This window comes from Morone saxatilis, unplaced genomic scaffold (assembly GCF_004916995.1).
Source record: "Morone saxatilis isolate NCDOM2014 unplaced genomic scaffold, NCSU_SB_2.0 Contig24, whole genome shotgun sequence".
Taxonomy (NCBI): domain Eukaryota; kingdom Metazoa; phylum Chordata; class Actinopteri; family Moronidae; genus Morone; species Morone saxatilis.
Genome location: NW_023339807.1, coordinates 18,084,543 through 18,106,187, shown reverse-complemented (window position 1 = coordinate 18,106,187; position 21,645 = coordinate 18,084,543). Strand labels below are relative to the sequence as shown.

The 21,645-nt window shown below is 43.2% G+C and overlaps 2 protein-coding genes across 2 annotated transcripts in view; both read right to left on the bottom strand.

Moving 5' to 3' along the window:
- Positions 1–436: 436 nt before the first annotated feature.
- LOC118335517 (gastrula zinc finger protein XlCGF57.1) lies at positions 437–4,725 on the bottom strand. Its single transcript, XM_035671825.1, has 3 exons — positions 4,632–4,725; positions 2,727–3,157; positions 437–2,239 (listed from the first exon to the last, which is right to left on the bottom strand). The coding sequence occupies exons 2-3, from the start codon at positions 3,121–3,123 to the stop codon at positions 855–857; spliced, it is 1,782 nt and encodes a 593-aa protein (XP_035527718.1). The 5' UTR covers positions 3,124–3,157; positions 4,632–4,725; the 3' UTR covers positions 437–854.
- Positions 4,726–6,600: 1,875 nt separating this feature from the next.
- Positions 6,601–21,645, bottom strand: part of LOC118335516 (multiple epidermal growth factor-like domains protein 8) — a gene marked incomplete at its 5' end in the record, with an annotated part of 16,564 nt that continues 1,519 nt past the window's right edge. The window contains 36 exon segments of the mRNA XM_035671824.1: positions 6,601–9,818; positions 10,036–10,168; positions 10,265–10,395; positions 10,526–10,696; positions 10,781–10,973; positions 11,100–11,268; positions 11,381–11,576; positions 11,665–11,879; positions 12,133–12,343; positions 12,436–12,559; positions 12,643–12,871; positions 12,961–13,096; positions 13,226–13,389; positions 13,508–13,679; positions 13,764–14,001; positions 14,172–14,290; positions 14,396–14,506; positions 14,722–14,972; positions 15,079–15,211; positions 15,318–15,558; positions 15,704–15,917; positions 16,128–16,312; positions 16,407–16,646; positions 17,164–17,247; positions 17,391–17,504; positions 17,673–17,804; positions 17,927–18,045; positions 18,127–18,387; positions 18,500–18,697; positions 19,284–19,487; positions 19,829–19,992; positions 20,373–20,520; positions 20,635–20,736; positions 20,845–20,996; positions 21,129–21,239; positions 21,332–21,477. Of these exon segments, the coding sequence (XP_035527717.1) occupies positions 8,319–9,818; positions 10,036–10,168; positions 10,265–10,395; positions 10,526–10,696; positions 10,781–10,973; positions 11,100–11,268; positions 11,381–11,576; positions 11,665–11,879; positions 12,133–12,343; positions 12,436–12,559; positions 12,643–12,871; positions 12,961–13,096; positions 13,226–13,389; positions 13,508–13,679; positions 13,764–14,001; positions 14,172–14,290; positions 14,396–14,506; positions 14,722–14,972; positions 15,079–15,211; positions 15,318–15,558; positions 15,704–15,917; positions 16,128–16,312; positions 16,407–16,646; positions 17,164–17,247; positions 17,391–17,504; positions 17,673–17,804; positions 17,927–18,045; positions 18,127–18,387; positions 18,500–18,697; positions 19,284–19,487; positions 19,829–19,992; positions 20,373–20,520; positions 20,635–20,736; positions 20,845–20,996; positions 21,129–21,239; positions 21,332–21,477 (7,411 nt within the window).

Below are 21,645 nucleotides of genomic sequence, written 5' to 3'. Positions count from 1 at the left end.
CCCGACCCCAAAATATTCAAATGTTGTGCTATTCAATTACAGTTGCTATACACTCAAGATAGGAAACCAATTAGATGCAGAATAAGTCGTTTTATAAGCTAATTTCATAGCTGGAAGACCAACAAAAGACCACTTTATTTTCCAAGAAAGGAAAAATTCAGTTTACTGTAAAGGGGTTCATGATTCAGACAGTAAAACTATTAAATTAAAACTATTAATCCTGCTCCTAAACCCTAGCCTCTAGAGCAGGCTTTCTTTTTTTGACATCAATCATCTATTACAATTTGTCAGTAATGGTGTTGACTGTTATTTTTAGCATTCTGATACATTGCCAATTGTCCAGTTTTCAGTTTCTGGTGAAATACGGACGTTCTCATTTTACATGTGTGCACAAATGTCTCAAATAGTATGGCCTCTCCCAGTGACTTAACACACAGTAACATCACACATAGTGTTCATGCATTCATCAAATAATTTATTACAATTTTATTTACAAATAATACAGAATTGTTCTGTGGGGGAAAACCATCCATTAAATAAATGTCCCACTTAACTCTGCCTGATACAAACACCCGCTATAATAGTGTCTACCCTGGAAAAAAAATTCATACAAGGCCTGGTTTAGTGCTGTAAAAAAGTTCCATGCAGTGTGAGTTACGTGTTCAATTTATTTTTTCATACTTTAAATAAGTTAAAACAGTCTTCTGAGTGGTTACAGAAAGATCATATAAATAATTATATACAGATATGAGTTTTGACTTAAACACATTCATCAACAAAAATCTAAATTAATGTATACAGCTCCTAAAAATACCACTTTAAATCCAGCCCGGCTTATTTACAGTCCTTTCAAGTCAGCGACATTTAGCCACATGCCCAGACAGATGGTGAGAGCGAGCGAACCTGCGGAGGCAGTTGGGGCAGGAATACGGCTTCTCCCCTGTGTGAGTTAACATGTGAGTTTTCAAATGGCCTGACAAGCGAAAACTTTTCCCACACTCTTGACACGTGTATGGACGCAGGTTAGTGTGACTCCTCCTGTGCTTACCCAGATCACCAGAGGAGGTGTAACAGCGGTGGCAGTCTGGACATTCAAAGGGTTTTTCCCCAGAGTGTATCCTCTTGTGTTTCACCAGGTCGCCTGACTGAGTGAAACTCTTGTCACATTCAGTGCATTTGTAGGGTCTCTCACCAGTGTGGGTACGCTGGTGGTTTCGCAGGTGTGAAAGACGAATGAACCTATTGCCACAGACTGTGCAGTGGTAAGGCCTTTCTCCGGTGTGTGTCCGCAGGTGTATTTTCAAAGCCCCGATATCTCCGATCTTCAGCCCACAGTCGCCACACTGGTGAGCCTTCTCATTGGTGTGAACTTTGGAGTGAACCCTCAGGTTTCTCTGGGTGTTAAAGTTCTTACCGCACACGTTGCAGTGAAACGGTTTCTCACTGGAGTGCGTCCTCAGGTGGAGATCCAGACTTGACTTGAAACCAAACTCCTTTCCACATTCGGAGCAACAGTATTCCTTCTTGCCCGAGTGTGTGGTTAAGTGGCACTTGAGGTGGTGTGCTCTTAAAAAGGCCTTCCCGCACACTTGACATTTGTGCGGCTTCTCCCCTATGTGTATTTTCATGTGTTGACGCCAACCGCTGCGCTCCACGAACCTCCTGCCACAATCCTTGCATACGAACGGCCGGTCACCCGTGTGGGTGCGCATGTGATCCTCCAGGCTTTGGGGTGTGCATAGCTTTTTGCCACATTCAGGACACTCCACACCAGTGTCCAGGCAGATTGGCTTATCCTCAGGTTCTGTGTTATCCGGTTCATGACACAAATGAGGCCCTTGACCCCAGGTGGCTTTGAAGCTCTTCCCACAGTCGGCGCAGCTGAGATGCCCTCCTCTGGTAACCACAGACATGTTGTGCCAGCGCTGGCAGTGATTTTTCAGGTTCTTCAGGTACTGGAAGCTGCGTGCACAGGTCGGACAAGGGTGGAGCCTGCGGGGAGGGGCAGAAGGGTGGGCTTCACGTACATGGACCCTAAGGTGTACTTTAGAGTTAAAGGTGCTGCCGCAGACAGTGCAGGAGTGTTTGGGGATGAGATTTAGTGTGTGGCTTGAGAGGCATTTTTTTAGCTTGGCAAGATACTGTTTCTGATGGACCCACTTGACATGCTTCTCCAAGAAGTCCAAGTCAGTAAAAGAGACAGAGCAGTGAGGACATGGAAAGAAATCAGACGATGACTCTAAGGAGAGGAAGACACAGAAACAACACAGAAAGCACATCACATTAAAAAAAGGCAAGAATTTATGATTCACTCTTCCCTGTTATACTGACAATCTAAAATATACTGATTTAAAGTTATGAGATACAAAGTAAGGCTATTGTAGATACTAGAAATCCACTTTTTTTAGGGCCTCTATGACATTCAAACTGTTCCCACCACATCATCCAGCAATAGGATGCCTAACCAAAGAGGGTAAATATAAGTGAACGTACGTGTGCTTTCAACATGCTATTCCTAAGATAAAACATAGTAGTTTAACTCCGTTATAAAAATATATTTTTGCTAAGAAATGGCTACATATGATAGCCTGCCACTGCATTTGTACAACCAAAAATAAAAATCACCATGCTTTAGAATTGTACTTGGAATAGAGTAAGAGAATAAACACAATGAAAGCAGGTAACACCCTGGGATTGTGTGTTTCTCCTAAACTACTGCCTCCTACCTGTGCACACCTCCTCTCCCTCCTCTGCCTCCTCTTCGCTGCCTCTCTCCTCTTTAATCCATGACTCTGACTCCTCCTTGACAGCAGCTTCAGTGAATTCATATTCTGGCTGATCAGAGTCACACTCCTGCTTTATGTGTGCCTGCTGATGGTGAACATCTGAGCAGGATGTCACAGTGTCGGGCTTCGTGTCTGAACGGCTGGATGAGTCTCCACTGTGCTCCTCACTAATCTCCCGTGTGTGTGGTTCCTCCTTGATTAGGATGTTCAGATCACCACCATTAGTGTACACTTCCTCTAATTCAGATTCCGTTTTAACTGCGACCACATCGTGCTGTTTCTCTCCCGTCTTTGCTTTGTTTAGCAAAGACTTGTTCTTGGCAGATTTCATCTTCATGTTGTCACCATTAGGAGCTCGTCTTTTTAGTGTGCTGTGGAGCAGAGGGACACATTATTGAGGTGAGACATACAAGTCAATGTAATCGATATAAAAACAAAAACAAGCGGTAATCTTTCTGCAGGGTGACCGAATGAGAGTGGGTGAAATGTGGGACAGAGGGAGTGGGCGTGGTCACATATTTGTATTTGTTTGATATGATATCAAGCACAGTGTCGGGCTGTGTTTACAAGATGTGTGAAACATTCAACACATTATGTTATAGTTATTTTAGTTAACATTCATTAAGCTGAAGGAGCATACAACCGCATTTTAAACATATTTTTATCACTATATTATCTATCTCCATCACCTGGTTTAAAGGTCGTATGACATCAACAATTGGTTATTTATTATCCCAATCAGTGCAACAGGCAAGTGAAAACCTGTTAAAATACTTTTAAATATTTTACAGAAAGGAAAAGGATTTTTTTTTTTATAACTTTATACACATTTTTTTAATTCCTAACTAAAATCCAGCCCCCATTCAAAAGCTCTGCAAACCCAAGAGCTGAGCCTAGAAGAGAGTCCTCTATGTCAGCTGTGGGTGAGACTAACCGTGACTCAGTCTCACAACAACACTGCCCTCCAAACACCAACCAGAGGAAACCAAATTATAACGCAATGTAAAGAAACCTAACTAGATTAGAGTCATCTCACCCTAAAAAGAGATTATGAATTGGCAGACTGTCTCTCTACTGTCAGATATAAAGAGACAGATCCGAACCAAGTATAAGCTCAGTGACCACAAACTGGATGAAAAAAAAAAAGGAAGACACTACTTCATTTGAAGTTATTATTATCTTTTATTCATACATATATTTTTCACTTGCTTTGGTAATGTTTCCCATGCCAATAAAGCCCCTTTGAATTGAATTATAGCCTACATAAATGATTTGATCTGACTATTCCCACGGATTTATAGTTAAAAATAAAACTATTGATCTCCTAGTCTTCATGTAGACTAATTGATCATTTCTCCTTTATTCTGGTGACAGCAGCAGCTTGTTGCCTGTATGTCGCACCTATGTTATTAATTATAGCATTTCCTCAACATCACTGTCACCAAATCAGGTCTCATCTGCAACTACAACTCTTTGCACCATATCTATCTATCTATCTATCTATCTATTTATCTATCTATTTTTTTTACCTTCAAATCCCAAGTCATGTGAACTCTCTCAGCTTCACAGACAGCTCTCATTTCAACTCCTTCATATTACTTATTACTAGAAATATTACTGTTCGGGTCAAACAGCACCGGATACGGAACACCTGCTCGTAATTCGGGACTGTGGAGAATTTCTGAGGACGTGTGGTCAGCCCATCTTTCTGTCATCCAGCTAACGTTAGCTCCAATGCTAGCGTTAAGCCAATTAACCGCAGCATTAGCCTAGCAACTGTGTTTCTGGTAGCGGTGCAGCTGTCAGTGTCATTCCGCTCTTATCTGCTATAAAGTGCATACATACCGTTGTAGACTGCGCGACTCCGCCAGCGCTTCCTTTCAGTGTCTGCGCTAACGTTTGCACACTGTCTCCATTACTGTGGAGGGATCGTCGCGATAACAACACAGGAAGAGCGCCTCGCTTCCGGTGGTTCTGGCCAATCAGCGCAGACCTGCGTGGTTCGGGTTACGTCCCACAATGGCATTAAAGTGACAGTAACACAAAACAAGCTGCATCACACTGCATTTCAGCTTTATTTCTCATTGTAATAATCACATTACAATAACATAATAATTGAAACACAAATAAAAATAAATAAAAACATGCCAGGGGTCACGAGCAAAGAAAAATTAAATTGAATTAAAGATATTGAAGTGGGAGCACAGTCTCACAGTTGTGATAGCTTTTTTGTTCTTAGCAGAAGATATCGACTTGAAATACAACTCCAGTTCTTTCATAAAAACACAAAAAAGAGGTTTCACTTTGGCAAATTTACATTTGTGGATGTAAAACTTATTTTATAATTATTATTATTTAATTATAATGAGATTAATTAAATAAAATTCTTTTTCAACTGAAATGTCACTCTTTAAAAAAACAAAAAGCACATTCTGCAAAAGGAGACTAAAATAAAAAGAAAATATTATTACACTGACAGCTACACTGGCCTTTGTGTGGGCAACTCATCACCAGGCGTGGGGAGTAAGAGTTACAGAAAAAATATGTAATCAGATTACAGTTACATTTAGTTAAAAAAGAGATTATTTAGCAGGATTTTCTTTAAAAATACATCAGAGGACACATTGTTGATGCAATCTTCTTTTCCATTCCTATCTTTTTTCTCAAAGGTTACATTGTTCTGTTGTCTTATAAAATACACTTTTTTCTATTGTTTTTATTTACATATTTGGTGTTGAGGTAATCCAAAAGTAACATAAAGTAATCAAGTTACATTGATTTAATATTGAGATACTTGGATTAGGTTACTGGCTAAATTTTTTTTACCAGGTAATTAGTAATTGTATCAGATTCCATTTTTTAAAAGTAATCCTCCCAACCCTGCTCATTACTAGTAATATTATTACTTTCCCCAGTAACTTGTAGTGTAAGAAATTACTAATAAACTAAAATATTAATTACCTCCCCCAAACAATAATTAGTTGCAACATTACTTTTGTTGGCACCCCTCTACCAATCTAATATAGTCTTGTTTTGTCTAAGCCACAGTCCATCCAAAATTCCAAGGCAATGAAATTGTTAGACAATTAAATTGTTAGGCAAATTCAACATATACGAGAACACAAGTTGAACTTCCTTTGAAAGCAGTGTCAAGTAAAAGAGGTCAAAAGAAGCGTATGGAAATTACACTTCCAAACAACACATGAAATTAAATTAATTTAGTTTACTTATTATTAATATTATCATTCTTTATATTTATCTTATTTCCTTTTCATGTGTATGTGTTTTTTTAAATCATTCTAATATGTAATTGCCTTAACCTTTGTTCAAGCTTTGATGTCTGAATGATATCGATGTACATTGAAAACTGAAAAAAAAATGCCCAAAGCCCAAATTGTTCTACCATTAAGAATGCTCTTCGAAGACATAAAGCTTTGTATTTTAAACTCTATAGAAAACTGAGACTCTTATAGCTCAATTAGAGACAGGTGTCTAGAAAGACGTAACATCGACTGTTAAGACAAATATGGCCTGTTTTAGTACTGTAGCAGTTACCCGCGCCAGGTGACAACAACTAGGTTTTTCCAGAGTAACCTACAGAATATCTAGGTAAGTTTCAATAAAATAGAAATTCACAATTCTAACCTAATTATGTAGCTTTTAAAATTTATGGCAGCATTAATTATATGAACACCCAAGGTCAACATTTATTTTGTATGTCTCATGTCCTCGCTGTCTTTTTCAATCAACTAATAGTATTAATAGTACTTCACAGATTGGATGTTATTCCCTTCTGTACAAAACACACTCACAATCATGTTCCACAGACTTTATTTCAGCTGACTCAGGACAGAGAATCTTGACAACACTGTTCCCTTCTTTGAAAACGAGGAAAAAAAACACAACAAAAGCTATGTACAAAAATAAAGTATGCTAAAAAAAAAACATACACAAAAGACATAAGACAAAAAAAAAAAACAGTATTAATGCTTATTTGTGGAGGGCTGTTATAAATAGTTTCAGTATTTATTTGAGCTTTAGTTTGCTTAACTATGCTGAGTATTCAGTTCATGACAAAACCTCTCATGATTTTGTTCATCTGATAATAAGCCAGTAGCACCGTTCTGAGTTCATCCACGACACTGTGTGCCATTTGAGGCTGGACGACATCCCCTCTTAGTGTTTCACATGAATAATGGGGCTTATTGCCTCCATGCAGTGCAAAAAGAAAAACAAAGAGAAAACAAAAAAAATACTAAAAGTCAACACCAACCAGTGAACAATTCAGTCTCATTGCAAATAAAAAGGCTGTCAAGTCTTGCCAAAACCTCTCACCAGGAGAACTTTCAAATGCAACTCTTTCCATTATTGTTGTAATTTCAATAGTAACATTTTTCATACTCTATTTTTTCCACATGTAATATTTTGATCAAATTGTAGCTATGATTGGCAAATACAATCATCTAAGCAGGCAAGTTACCTGAAAAAAGCAGTCCAGCAAAACTAGCCAAACACCAACATACATTTTATGTCAACAAAATGTTGAAAAGGACACACAATTTCTTCATTTCAATGGACGAGTTCTGTTGCATTTTACATTATAATAATATCAGGAACTGAAGACTAATATTGAAAACACTGTCCTTCATTTTTTTTTTAACAAAAAAATATTCATGAAACAAAATGTAACATATGTTATTGTTTCCTCCAGGAGCTGCGCCCCACATTTCCATTAACACAAGTATTAAGTGTAAGCCAGTTGACTCACAGACAAGGCAAAAAGTGAAGGCAGATTAGCAGAAAAACAATAATAATGTAACAGAGCAGGTGAACGAATATGCAAAAACATACTCATGAGTCTGTTTAACATAAACATGTAGCTTAGAAGCCTGCCATATATTGAGTTACAATTATAAATCACTCATATCGACTATGATATAAAAACCATCTCACAAGCAACGTAGACTTTTTTTTTTCCTGCGCTGAGCTGACAATCAAAATCTTGCACATTATGCTGAACCAATTTAAGTCTTTTGTTCTCACTGGCAATTTTGATTGTCACTTTTGGGGGTATAAAGCACATGTTGGTTCCAAAGAGAGTGAATGTAGTTTTTTTTTTAACACCTCTGTTGGTCAATGAGAAGAATTTCTTCAGTCTGTGTATGAGACTGACTTGTCGAGCGTGCTCATACCTCTTTAGTGATCACAAACAAGATGCAACATTGTTTTTGTTGATACGTGTAGCGGTTGTAGTGCATTCTAGAGACAGCTGGCTTGGTCATGTGAAGCACTGAAACACAGTATAGCAATACATAATACAATAAAAGACACTTAATAATTCATTATACAGTGTATGTACAACTTTGTTCAAAATGCTCACGTTAACGGACTCTGTCATAACTCTTTCTTTTGGACTTTGTCTTTGCCTTGCGGCTGTTTCTTTCAAAAAATTAATTTATTATATATCAAACATTTTACAGATTTATTCCATCTCTTTCATCCCTATCCTATTTAATTTATATTTCAGGTTTCCTACATAGCCATAGTGGTCAGGTGCTGATGCCCAAGCAGCCCTTTGCGCCCTGCTCCCGCCCCTGGGTGCCCCCCTCCGTTGCCATGGCCACAGTATTCTTGCAGGTTCTGACGCAAAGTAACCAGTGCAGAGCCCAGACAGGCACGATTTGGAGCCAAGACACCCCCAGGCAGCTGGAAGAGGACAGTGGCCACCCCAGCCATGCCGTCATCTGTGGGCTCTAGGGTGATGGGCCCGACCTTAAAGGTTGAATAGGAAAAGCCCATCAACTGAGAGAGGAAGGGGTCGGAGCGGCAAAAGTGCTGGTAGCCGCTGTACGTGGATGGGTGGTGATGGTGTGAGGCCGGTGTGCCAGCTGTGGTGCTGGCATAGTGGTGGGTGTTCAAGTAGTGCAGCGGCAGGTGCTGGCCGCCGTTGCCCCCTCCACCCAGGGTGAGGTGATGGTGGTGATGGGCTGTGGGTCCAGAGCCCGGGTCATGTTTGTAGGAGACAGCCCCTGCCCTACCCCTCTGCCCTACCACCACTCCTCCTAACTTGCTCGTGCGGGCATGAGCAAGAGATACAGTGCTGCCCCCCACCCCTCCACCAGCTGACGGCAGGTAGATGAGCTGAGGCTCCTCCGGCTCAAGGTATATGGTGAGTTTAGCAAAGGGCCTAGACGCCATCTTGGTCATCTCCTGGATGTGGCGACGCTGCTCCCGACGGAAGTCCAGGAACTGCTTAACCTTCCACAGGAGGACACAGACAGACAGGAAGAGGAAAAAGCAGGAGAAGAAAACAGAGAAGAAGACGAAAAGGTCGATGTGGGCTTGGTCCTGTCGCAGAAACAGCAGGCCCTGGGACTCTCCCTGCCTCTCGCCAGTTCCCACACCTCTCAGAGCGATGTAGAAACGGCTGGATTTCAGGGAGTGCACCTCATGAGGGAAGGTGATGACCACACGATCTCGAACACTGCGGACAATCAGCACTGTCTGTGGTTTCCACACAGTGATGTAGGAGATGAGTCCTTCAGCCCGCTCCTCTATAATTTCTCTCTCTGCCCCCGGGGATTTTGCTTGCAGCTGTAGTGGGTTGTGGGAGAGCACAGGACCCCCAAGACTGGATGAGGAGTTGGCAAACACCTTAATAGGGGATGGAGGTGAATCCTTATCTGCACCAGTTGCTGTCCCTCGAGTCGCTGATTCCTCCTCAATCTTGATGTTGTGAATCCCTGTGTACCGGTCCACATCCACAATAAAGGTGTCATGGGAGTTGGACACATACACCTCCACCTCACCAAAGGTAACGTCAATGGTGACCCGAATATCCACATTGGTGAACTTTGGCTGTGCAGCGAAAAAGACGGTGCGCCCCTTGGGCAGGTTTCGGATGGTGGGATCATGGAAGCAGTTGGTCTGCGACGTGGGGTCAAAGCAGCACTCCGTATCCACGTTGAACTGACGGTAGCACTGACGCCCGTTCACCGGTGTGCCATTGAAAGAGTCTTTGCACTTGGCACACTAAATAGAAGAACACAACAAATACAATGTGAGTGAAAACTAGTAACAAATAGAACAAGTTCACAAACTTTTTTCTCAATTCTAAATATTGCTTTTATCAGTGCTGAGGAAGAAAAGTCAGGGAGCTATTGTGCCACAAGCCTATCTTTGTGTTGAAAGATATGTTTCAGAGAAACCCTTCTTCCATATTTGAAAATAATCTCTAGTATGTGCATACCTGCTGCCTGTAGCAGTCTTTCCTGTCACTCTGAGGGCTGCTGAGACAGGAGGAGGTCTCTGTGTTGTTTTGGCAGGGGCATCCTGTACCATCATGTTCATTACACGTGTCTGCATGGCCATTACACTGACACCTACAATGAAGCGGAGAAAATCAAAATATTAATGAGCAGAAATTCAAGCAGTAAAAGAGAAGAACATCAAAATGATAAGCAGCAAGCATTACTCACTTGTCACACTTCCCCTGCAGCAGAAAGTAGCCACTGAGGCAGCTCTCACACTTGTCTCCCACGCTGTTGTTTTGGCAATTCACACACACAGCATTCTCTTCTGTGGGACCCTCAGACACCCAGTTCTGAATCTGGTAAAGGGGACAGAGAGTGATAGACCCTTAAAACTTAACACAAAGTTAGAAAAAAGACAGTGTCCAAGATAGATGTATTTGCCTTTTGCGTATATAATCAGGAGGATTCCACAAAGATGACACTTACGCTGCTGGGGTCCAGAGGGAAGAGCCGTGGGTTCTCAAGGGCCTTCTTGTGTTCATCTCGGGATAAACACACAGCACTGTTTCCCCTGCAAAACTCCCGACATGGACGACAAGTGCCGCCCCCCTTGGCAGAGCCCACAAACAGAGGCTTACACTTCTCACAGTGCTTACCCTGGAAATGAAGGAGAAATTATCACTAGTGGACACACAAAATTGTCTTTACTGTATTTGTATGTGTTTCACTAAAAGCACTTACAATGGTGTTATTGTGGCACTCGATGCAAACATCTGGTTTGTTTACACCAGCACAGTTGCTATGTTTATTGCAGCTGCACTGAGAGGAACAGTTATCCCCCACAAATCCAAAATGGCACTGGCAAACTCCTGGGGACACGCATGTCCCGTTTACACAACCTTGTGCACACACTGGTTCACACTGACCAGACACACTGTGCAGGAGAAAAAGAAGAAGAGGGGATTTGGGTAAACCTGTACAGTTACTTTAAAAAGCAATACAGTATTTCTGTCCTTGTGTATTCAGTGCATGAGGCATAAATGCTGACTCCCAATCTTACCTGCTGAGTATGTAACCCTGTTTGCAGGTGCAGTGGTATCCCTGGGGTAAGTTGTGGCAGTCCTGGGTGCTGTTGCAGTGATGATGGCCATTGGCACACTCATCCTCCTCTGGACAGTGGAGGAAGGACCAGCTGCTGTTTCTCAGGGGGCAAACGCCCTCACTCACACCTGGGAGACAAGATTGAAGGAAGGTGCATGATTAATGGATGAGAAAAGCTTTTATTTAGTGAAAAAGGTAACTGAACTGTTGACACACGCATCAGATGAAAATATTTCTCACCATCCAGTCCTCCTTGCATACAGCGTCCAGCTCCATTGCCCCCCCGAGTAGCACACCAGCCACACTGAGGTCTGGCAATGCACTGGGAGCACTGGTTGAGCTGTGAGCACTGGGGAGAGCAAGAGTCCCCCCCGGAGAGGAGGCGACCACACTGACCCGCCTCACATCGCAGGGGCACGAAAGATGGGCTCATGCACTAGCGGAAGGGGAGAGAGGTTAGCTATTTACATGATTTTATTGAATATCCCACACAAAATACTAAACTTCATGGAGGGTAGTCTTACTTGCTGTAGAGCCATGCTCCACACACAGTGCTGCCAGCCCCCATCTGAGCCTCTGGAGCCCAGACAGAGGCTGCAGTCATGGAGACTGTGGCAGGGTGGAGGGCATGGCAGAGGGGGAGAAGACTCCACCTGCATGGGTGAAACGTTGAGCAGGGCATAGCTGAAACACGTCCAGTCATAGGTGGGGTTTACGCTCAGGATGCGCCTTGTCTCACCTGGGGAAATCCGAACAGATATTTTTAGTTCATGAGAACAAAAATGACCTAAATCTAGATTAGAAAACCTGAAGGGTTATTTTAATGTGAGCTGTGCAATTATCTCCAAAATAATAATTCATCCATCATGATATGATTACTGAATCACAATATGTGTTTTTAACTTCTTTTTAAATGTGCTGTTTTTATCTATCGTAAGCCTATAACCCCAAAAGAAAAATTCACATTTTCCTACACACTAATTGGGCTGTACCTGTGCGTTTGAATTGGCGAGTCCACATGCATTTTCCTGAAGCGGTACACTTGGGGCAGTCAGAAGCCTCACAGCTGGTCTCAGTGCAGTTGCTAGACAGGAAGATCTCTCTCTGGTTGATCCGACAGTCATGCTCAGATGTACAGCTAACAGAACTGCTGATACAGGCCCCCTCTGGACAGTTCGTGCACCACTTACACTGTAGAGCAGGCTGGGAAATAAAGAACAGATTTTAGTTGACAGACATTAGCTGTCTCTCCTTCAGCTAGTGATTGTGGTAGTGTAAGAGGGGTTTTAGGTTACCTGTGGACTGGAAAATGTTTTAGGGTGTCGGGCAAGGCATTCACTGCAGGTCTTCAGTCTGCGACACTGGTCTGGCTGACGAGGCGCTGGGGAACAGGGGGACTGGCCAGTGAAGCAGGCCATTCTGATAGAAAGGGAGGGATGCATTTTATTAAGTAGCTGCACATGGTATTATTTATTTAGAGTTGCTTTCATTTAATGTGTTACCTCTCTGCAGTATCAGAAGAAGCACAGGTTCCCCTACACCACACGCAGCTGCCTGTGGTGTTGCAGGCCTCTGGTGTGGGCAGCAGGGCACAGGGGTCAGAGGGCACAGACAGAGTTAGGAGTCTGCCCAGCGTGACACCATTGAAGCCTCCTGACAGGAAGAGTCGGCCACCCCAGCTTGTCATGGCAAGAGACACTGAACGATTTACTGGATCTCCTACAGCTGAAACTGAGGGAAAGAGATGGAAAGTGGTTAGGTTATGGTGTGGCGAGTTATGATTTGACCATAATTTAATCTACAGAATGACATCAAGTCACCTGGTTGTATCCAGGTGTTACAGTTGATCTGGTACAGAGACACTGAGTTACTGTAGTCCTCTGCGTCTGTCCTCCCCCCCACGATGACCATGGTGTCTTTGATCAGGGCTGCAGCGTGGAAGAAACAGGACAGGGGCTGCGTAGCAAAGAGATGATACAGCAAGAATAGATAAGCTATCTTTATGCAGTAGCCTGATAAATAAATAAGATAAATCTTTGGCTTGTGTAATCTACTGGCCTGTAAAGACTAGATGAGGTCTCTTACCTTATTACCCTTTGAGGGGACCAACAGAGACCAGGTGAGGTTGGGGTAGTACAGACTGTAGAGCTCGCCTGAGGGCTCCACAGTCTCCACATGAAAGCGGTAGCCTCCAAAGACATAGATGGCATCAGTTTGCTCATGGTAGACTGCTGAGTGGCCATATAAACCTAATATGAAGAACACACAAGGCAAAACAAGATTAAGTACAAAACTGCACCTGTTTTTACACATTTAATATTTCTCTGTGGTGCATCAGTCAGTAAGTGATTGAAAGGTCTGAAAAACCTGTGGGTGGTGTGCCAGTGTGGGGGGCAATGGTCCAGTTTCCAGAATGAGAGCTGAACATCAACAGATGGTGGTTGAAGCCATTCTCTGGAGAGTAACCGCCTATCAACAGCACAGAAGCGTCTCGGTGCACTGTTAAAGTGTGGCCTGCCACCGGGGGCAGCACTGAGCTCTGTTAGAGGTAGAGCAAAATTTTAGGAGGTAAAAAACACTTCAGATTTTAATTTTATATTTTCATAATAAATCTATTCCTAACCGTGTGTTCTCTCCAGACTAAACTGCTGAGATTGAGACTCCAGGTATCCATGGCGACACCGTTTTGAGTGATGCCGCCCACCACCAACATGAAGTTGTGATTGGCTCCATGGCTTCCAGTGCCAGAGTCATGACTTGTCAGTAATGAAGCGGCGTGGTGATAGCGGGGGCTAGGAGTCGAGCCTTCCTCCACAGAGCTGGTCAACATTTGGGTCCAACGGTGCTCCGACACAGAATATCTAAACAGATGGGGGACAAAATGCATTATTATGGACATATAGACAGTACATGCACTGCACTACACACACACACACACACACACACAGACACAGACACACACACAGTATGACAACACCTAAACAGTTCCATGACTCGAAGACTAGTTCAGTTTCAGTTAATATGCCCTTACCTGTAGACATTTCCCAGAATGCCTTCTGACAGAGAGAGCCCTCCATACATCCAGAGGTTGCCCTGTGGTCCAGATACCAGAGTGTGGCCCATCCTGTGGAGGAACCTGTGGGCCTGGTTCTGTGGAGTAACAGTGCATATGAATGTGTGCTTGTGTGTGCTGGGGTGTAAAATTCATGAATTTTGCCAGGGGGGTTTTCTGTTTGTGTTATATTCAGTCCCTACCACTGTCAATTGTGTGTCCATCAGTGTTTCCCAGACAAGGCTGTTGGAGTCCCGAGGAACAGAGCAGTCTGAGCCAGCCCAGCTTTCTGAGCACACACACACTCCCAGAGACTGAAAATGACAAAATATGTTGGTTAGCAATCTAGGAAAATGTAACATGGCAGGGTAACATGACTATCATCAACAGGACACCTTATTTTACAGCCAAAGATTATTATGAACTGCAAATCACAAGACAGAGAGTTTCCAACTACAATAAAGGTCTGTGTCCAAATTCCAACTTGGAAAATGTAAACTTCTAAATATAAAATTGTCACAGCTCTTACTATATTACAAGTGCCTCTTCCTTCTGCTATTCCACAATCCTGAGGGCAAATGGGTCGGTCGCAGTGGGGTCCACCATATCCCTGAGGGCACTGACAGAGCCCCCCTTGGCACTGGGATCCACCTGGACACACAGGTGACCCCTCTTCACCTTCGTCGGAGCTCTGGTGACACCGCCGCACCCAGAAAGACGCATTGAAGCCTTGAGGTTTGTTTGAGGAGACGTTAGCTTCAAAGTAGACGGAGATCACACCTGGTGGTAAAAGAGAAAGTACAATATAATGATGACAATAATGGTGACGCCCTGTGTTTAAAGGCCTACTATAACTTCATTACTGAATGAATATATAGATGGATACCTGATGTAGCCTCCACAGTGATAGGTTGAGTCCTTGTGGTGCCACAAAATGCCCCAATAAGGTTGTGATCTGAATGTACAACTCCATTGCCCAGGAATCGAGGAAGGCCATCAAACACATAGACAAAGGAGCTCTGCAAAACAGGACATAGGAGTCAGAGAGAAATACTGACAATGTTTGGTGTTACAGCACAGCTAATATGTTCAACTGCATAATAATTAGGTCATGTTTGTACTCACTTTACAATGTGTGTGGGAATCTGGGTGTAAAGTGAGGGCAACAGGGGGACAGAGCTGTCTGGGCAGACAGGGTGCCAGGTTCTCAGTCACAGACAGGACCCACAGGCAGTGAGAGAGTCCTCCTTTCCCCTCCGTTCCACTTCGCCATCCCAGAGAAGAGGAGAGAGGCATGGCAGAGGACGAGGTGGAGGAGAGCAGCACAGAACGGCCCTGGCACTGGCGGTAGCATGTACCATTGTTCCTATTGGAAAGAGAACGAATGTCAGGAAAGACAAGTCAGGATGAAAGAATCTGAAAGTACAAAATTAACTAATGATATTCCAAATGTTTCCAATATTTTATTATAATCTCCACTCCTTGATTTTGAATGGTTAAGTCCTCCTTACCTGGGGTCTCCGTAGTAACCAGGCAGGCAGGACTCACAGTGTGGTCCCTGAGTGTTGTGGGTGCAGTAGCACTGGCCTGTCTGGTTGTGACAGTAACCTTGGAGAGGGTCACCATGGCCGTTGCACTCACATTGCACACAGCCACCGCCACCAGCTAGGGCTGAACCAAAGCTACCTGGACGGCAGTGCTCACAGTGGGGCCCTGTAGTCCAATCTGAATGTTTCAACAAACACAGCTTAGTTTTATGAATTGTATAATTCTACCTCATAAATTGGTCTGGTTCAGTATGAGTTTAATACAAAAGATGAGTAAAATTTTTCCACATGGAATCTGGTCTTTTCAATTCAGATTTTTGAGCACTAAGGCCTTTCAGTGTAAATGTAGCCAAAGCCATATATTAAGTATTAAGTAGATTGGTCTCACCCTGGCATTCGTCACAGATTCCTGGTGCAGTAATACAGGTGGAATGGAAGTTGCAGCCACAGTCCACATCGCATTCGACACCACTGAGAACCAGAGTGGCGGGGTCAGACGTCCAGCCAAGGGAACATTCACACTCAAACCGTGGGCTGCCACTGCACTGGCCCTCACGACACTCATTGTAGCACCTGTGGGAAAGAGAAAAATTATGTGAAGGTTTCAAAATGTCCACATTTACAAAAGCAATCCTGTTGACTAAATGGTAAAGGTGAAGACTCTTACGTCTGGTTGCAGTGTAGTGTGCCATCTCCTGTGTATCCTCTCTCACAGTGGCACTCATAGGAGGTGGGAGTGTTGATGCAGGTAGCAAAGGGGTGACAGTTGTGGAGACCCAGCCTGCATTCCTCTACATCAGGGCAGGTGGGGTAGGACCAGATCGCATCTTGCTCTTCGTCATCTAAGTGCTCCAGCTCCATCTCCATTTCCAGGGGTCGAGGCGGGGCTGAGGTCTGGGGCTCAGGGCTGGAGGATCAGGACAAGGACATATGAAGTGGGACAGGGATACTATATAGATGTATCCATCCACCCTTTGTTTGATGGTTCTATGTAGATGTTTTGTTTTCGTTTGCAACATGAAGTTGGCAGGCATTCTAAATATAAAATATCTAAAAAAGCAAAACCCAGCCATCAAACAAAAAGCAATTTCTTCAATTCTTTACCTCAATTATATTCTTTTCAAATGGATATAATTGACACTGAAATGTTTTTTTAAATATGGACTATTAATTGTCTTATAAATGCTTATTGAGATACACAGGGAAATAAACAGCTCATAATGTCCACTAAAAGTATATTTATTTAATAATTGTTTTATACTCAATTTCAATGCATTTTAATAATATTAACTTGGAGTAACTGTACCTTGTAAAAAGTTCCTTCCAAGGAGTGGACCACCATAAATACATTTCCAATCTCTGAGAAACATTCCACCCACAATTTTTAAGTGTAAAATTACAAGTAGAGATATAAAATGTCTTACTTTGCAGCCCGTGCTTCAGCCACAGCCACACTGCAGTTATACACCAAGGGGTCATCCATTCCTGCCCAATCTCCCCTCAAACATCTGAAAAGATGTGTGTAAAACATGAAATAAATACAAGAAAATCACAAGAATGTTCATTATTTAGTAATTCCAATGTATATATATATCTATATGTACTGTCTCTGTATAGTGAACTTGTATTGTTATATGTTTGCCATACTTACTTTCCAATTGTGGGATTGTTGTAGTCACCACACCAGCCACACTGGAATGTCCGCAGACAGTCTGTGCACGTGTTTAAAGCTGAACATTGCTTACACTGAGGAACCGAATGAACACTGACAAGAGAATAAAGATTGAGATTATTATATTATTGATTTAAGGTTGATTTAATTAAATATAGCAAATATAATATATTTGTTAATATAATATATAAGCAAATAAATAACTACTACTAACTGTATATAAATAAAACAAAGAAAGTCTTAAAAATGTCCTCATTTTACCTGTCGTACCAGTCCCTGCACTCTCCATACGGGTATTTTGTGAGGTAGGCAGCAAAATAGAAGCAGGCCTGGGCTGACTCACACCATGCACACTGGCTGGAGTTAGAGAGGCACTCACCACACGTCTTTCTCCTTTGCAAAACAAAAAGATGACAACAGAGAAGAGGACAATATGGGTGAGTTGTAGGTTCTTGTTGAAATCATGCATGATCATATATTGTTACCCGTGTTAAAAATATAGCTTTTCAACTCACTGGTTACAGACTTTAGGACAACCCCTTGAGTCACGTATGGATCCCTCTAGCCGTCCCCGTCGACTGCACTGGTAGTCGCCTTTCTTGCTGGAGTTTATCTGCCACTCACAATAAGGGTCCTGTGGGGCAAAGTTAGCTTTGTCAGGAATACAGTGGCTCCAAAACTTTGAAAACAATTTGTGGTGTTATCTGTGTTGTACCTGTGTGCAAGCGGAGCAGTCTCTATACTCTTCACACAAAGTGCAGTGCTGGGGTGCCAACAGCAGATGGCGCTGACCTTCTCCTTTGCCTTCCCCCTTTTCTCCCTCAGGACAAGGCTCGAGGTCTGGGCTGTCCCGAAGCAGGCAGCGAGACAAAGACGGGCACCAGCCACAAGACTGGTCGGACAGACAGGCCAGACAGGACATGTACCCTGAGCAGGAACCTGAGCGGTAAGGCTCCAAGAACAGAAAGGAGATCTCCTAGAAGGAGATTAGGCGGAAAAGAGGATATGAGGTAAGATATTTCGTTTTTACTGAAGGAAACTCCCTGTGCAAAAATGAAAATGTGCAAGAAACCCAAAGCAGTACTTACACTCCCTCCAGGCAATGTTCTGTTCCAGATCAAGGCCATCTCACTGGTCTGTCCTGAGCCCGAGTTGTTAAGATAGCCCTCAGCCTGTACAAGGTAGTGATTGCCCCTGGTCAGGTTAGAGAACAGTCTACTCCCATCTGTGCGAGCCAGCAGCTTCAACTCTTTCTCCTGCTGGGCTGCCCAACGACCCACCACCTCCTGCTCCGATGGTTGAAAGATGCATTAGAGAGAAAGAAAAGGTGGAGAAGTGTTAAGTAAACATGGCAATAAGTGCTGCTAATGTAATAAATCTCTCAGTCATTACATGTAAAATAAAACTTTGTGTTCTGTTTTTTCATTTTTCAGTTAAATTAGCATTCCAGAAATGTGCATAATGTAATATTCCATTATAAGGCAGTACATTTAAATAAAAAACCTACAAAATCACAATATAATGGAATATTTGTCCACATTCCAGTACACTAGATAGAGTACACGTTAAATTTTGGGGAGATCCAACACATCCAACAGCAACACTGTGAAAAGAGTCTGCAGTCTCACTGTCAAGTTTACTCGTCCTGCTCTGATTTACTCCTGTGGGGATTCCTCCCTTCTAATAGTCACAATGTTATTCCACATGGGACTCGCTAAATTATGTCTAGAGAAAATTATAATACAAGACCTCGCCCAGCACAACTAATTCTGTCAATACTTTCCAATTTTAGATGAGCAATTTGTTTTAAAATCATTATGGAATTAAAAAGAAAAAACACAATTTAAAGTGTTGACAAGCACTTTCTCTCACCAGTTGGCTGGAGTTGGGCCCTGATGCTATTCGAGCCTCAAAGTGGAGCCTCTGGATGCGAGCCCACATGGAGACAGTCTCGGTGGGAGCAGGTGCAGGTGGAGGGGCCCCCCACAACGGATGGATGAATCCCCGGAACTGTAGAGCTACGTCCATTTCTGTAGTGGGGCTAAGGATGATGGTGGTGCTACGAAGGATGGACACCTGGTGGAGGGTTGATGAGGAAGGAGGACAGTGGAGGATGGATAGAAGTGGAAACACATCAACAGAAGCACTATTCTCTACAAACTGCTCCACAACTTTGAAATCTTCTCTATGAGCAAATTGCAAAAGAGACAGCCAAAGAGAACAAAAGAAAAGAAAAGTGAGTATTGGAGTCAAGAGGTTAAAAGTGAACAATAAAAGAAAAACAATCATAGTATTCAAGTTGCAAAACTGCAGTGGATTTAAAGTGTTAAAGCAATGTTGGAGGAAGGAAGGCAGAGAGGGAAGTAGTTACAACCACAACTAGTACAGTTAGCACTTTAGAGATTAGGACTCCGTACCTTGTCAGGCTGGGAGTCGTTGCGGGGGTGCTGGAAGGTGAGCAGGTGCAGTCCCGGGACATAGTTCTCGGTGCGACAGGAGTGGAGGGAGGTTAGGAAAAGGGTACGCTCCCCCCACCAGCCGTACGCCCCTGAGATCTGGTCCACACGGCACGCACTTCGCTCTGTGAGACCGAGAGGGAGAGGTCAGCACACATAGAACACATCTGACCTCTTAAAATCTCATAATACAGCAGTTTCCTAAAGTGCACTACTGTACTGAAACTTGTCTGATCTGTGACTTTTGTGTGACGTGTGTTCAAAAAGAGTAAAAATCACATGACCTCACTGCACCAAAAGAAGTATGTGATTGGACAGGCAAGTCAAATCATGGTCTGAGTAGCCTGTCCAATCTCAGCTGGGTGTAGTCAAGTCACTGTGCTTCATCTCTGAAACACGCCCAACATGAGTCTAGTCCCTCCCATGTCAACTCCCAACATCTCTTTTTTAATTCTGAGGCTTAGCCCTTCTCTTTTGCCCTCCTTCCTCCCTCCCTGGGTCTCACCTGACACTGGTAGGCAGGATTCATTCTGAACACACCAGCCAAATTCCCCAGGAGCACGGGCCAGAGAAGCTGGAGTGCCACTGAACACCAGACAGGACTGGCAATCAGACAGGAAGCGGGCCAGGCCCAGGCAACCAGTACTGCCACACTGTGAACACAAAACAGGAATTAAAGATTTGCAACAGTAATCCTGACAGATATTTTGGGCATCTCATAATGTGGGAACAAAAAACCACAAATCTGAGTAAAATCGAAGTGTTACCGGATTAGTGGGCTGGTACTCTCGACAGCGGCCTTCACACCAGCTGCACTCTGGATTCTTAAGGCACATACTTTCGTCTAGCGCCTCAGCACAAACAGCGTCCTGGTAAGAGAACAAACACACAACTAGTTAGTTATCCCTAGTTGCCTTTGTTGGTCTTCCAAATGATAAGACTTCCCGTTATCCTGTTTTATAAAACAATTCACTCACCCTGTCACTTTGATCACTACTGACGAACAGTGGAACTTTGTAAGCCACCAGGTCTCCACGGGCAACACCACTGTAACCCCCAGCAACCAGCAGCACTCGTCCCTCCATCACAGCAGCAACATGTGAGTAACGCCCCCTCACAGGATCTCCATCTTAGGAAAAAAACGTTTTGTAAACACTGTAGGTGCAGATGCACAAGTAACAACCACCAAGAAACTAGTTGTAGATGAAAACTGGACTGTGTGTGAGAGTTGTGACGGAAGACAATGGCTACAGGAACTTACTGAGTGACCATTTCTCCCCAGCAGACACCCATTGGTGACAGCCCAGATGGTAGAAGAAGATCTCCTCATCATAGCACTTCTCCTCTTGGTAGTGTATATGCACATTCCCCCCTGAAAGAGAAAGGCAGGAAGAAAACAGATAAATATACACAGGACTGCACTGATTAAAATTGAGTATGTCTGCAAATTTCCTCAATGCTCACCGTAGACCACCATGTAGTTTCCAATGACGGTGGCTGAGTGAAAAGCTCTCTCTCTGGGGCCTGTTGCTGGGAAACGGGAACGGAACGATGTCCAAAACCGCCTATCCACGTGGAACACGTCGGTGTTGTTCACCCTAACACTAAACCTAAGAAGAAATACAGCAAATGTGCTTTAAGTATCTATAAAGACGCTAGATCATTTTTTTTTTTTTCTTGTTGGATTATTCTCAAACCACTTGTACTTTAAGTTTTGACTTTTTAAGTTTTTCTACAGGAGTCACATTTTATCTGCCCAGGGACTACGGGTGGAAAAT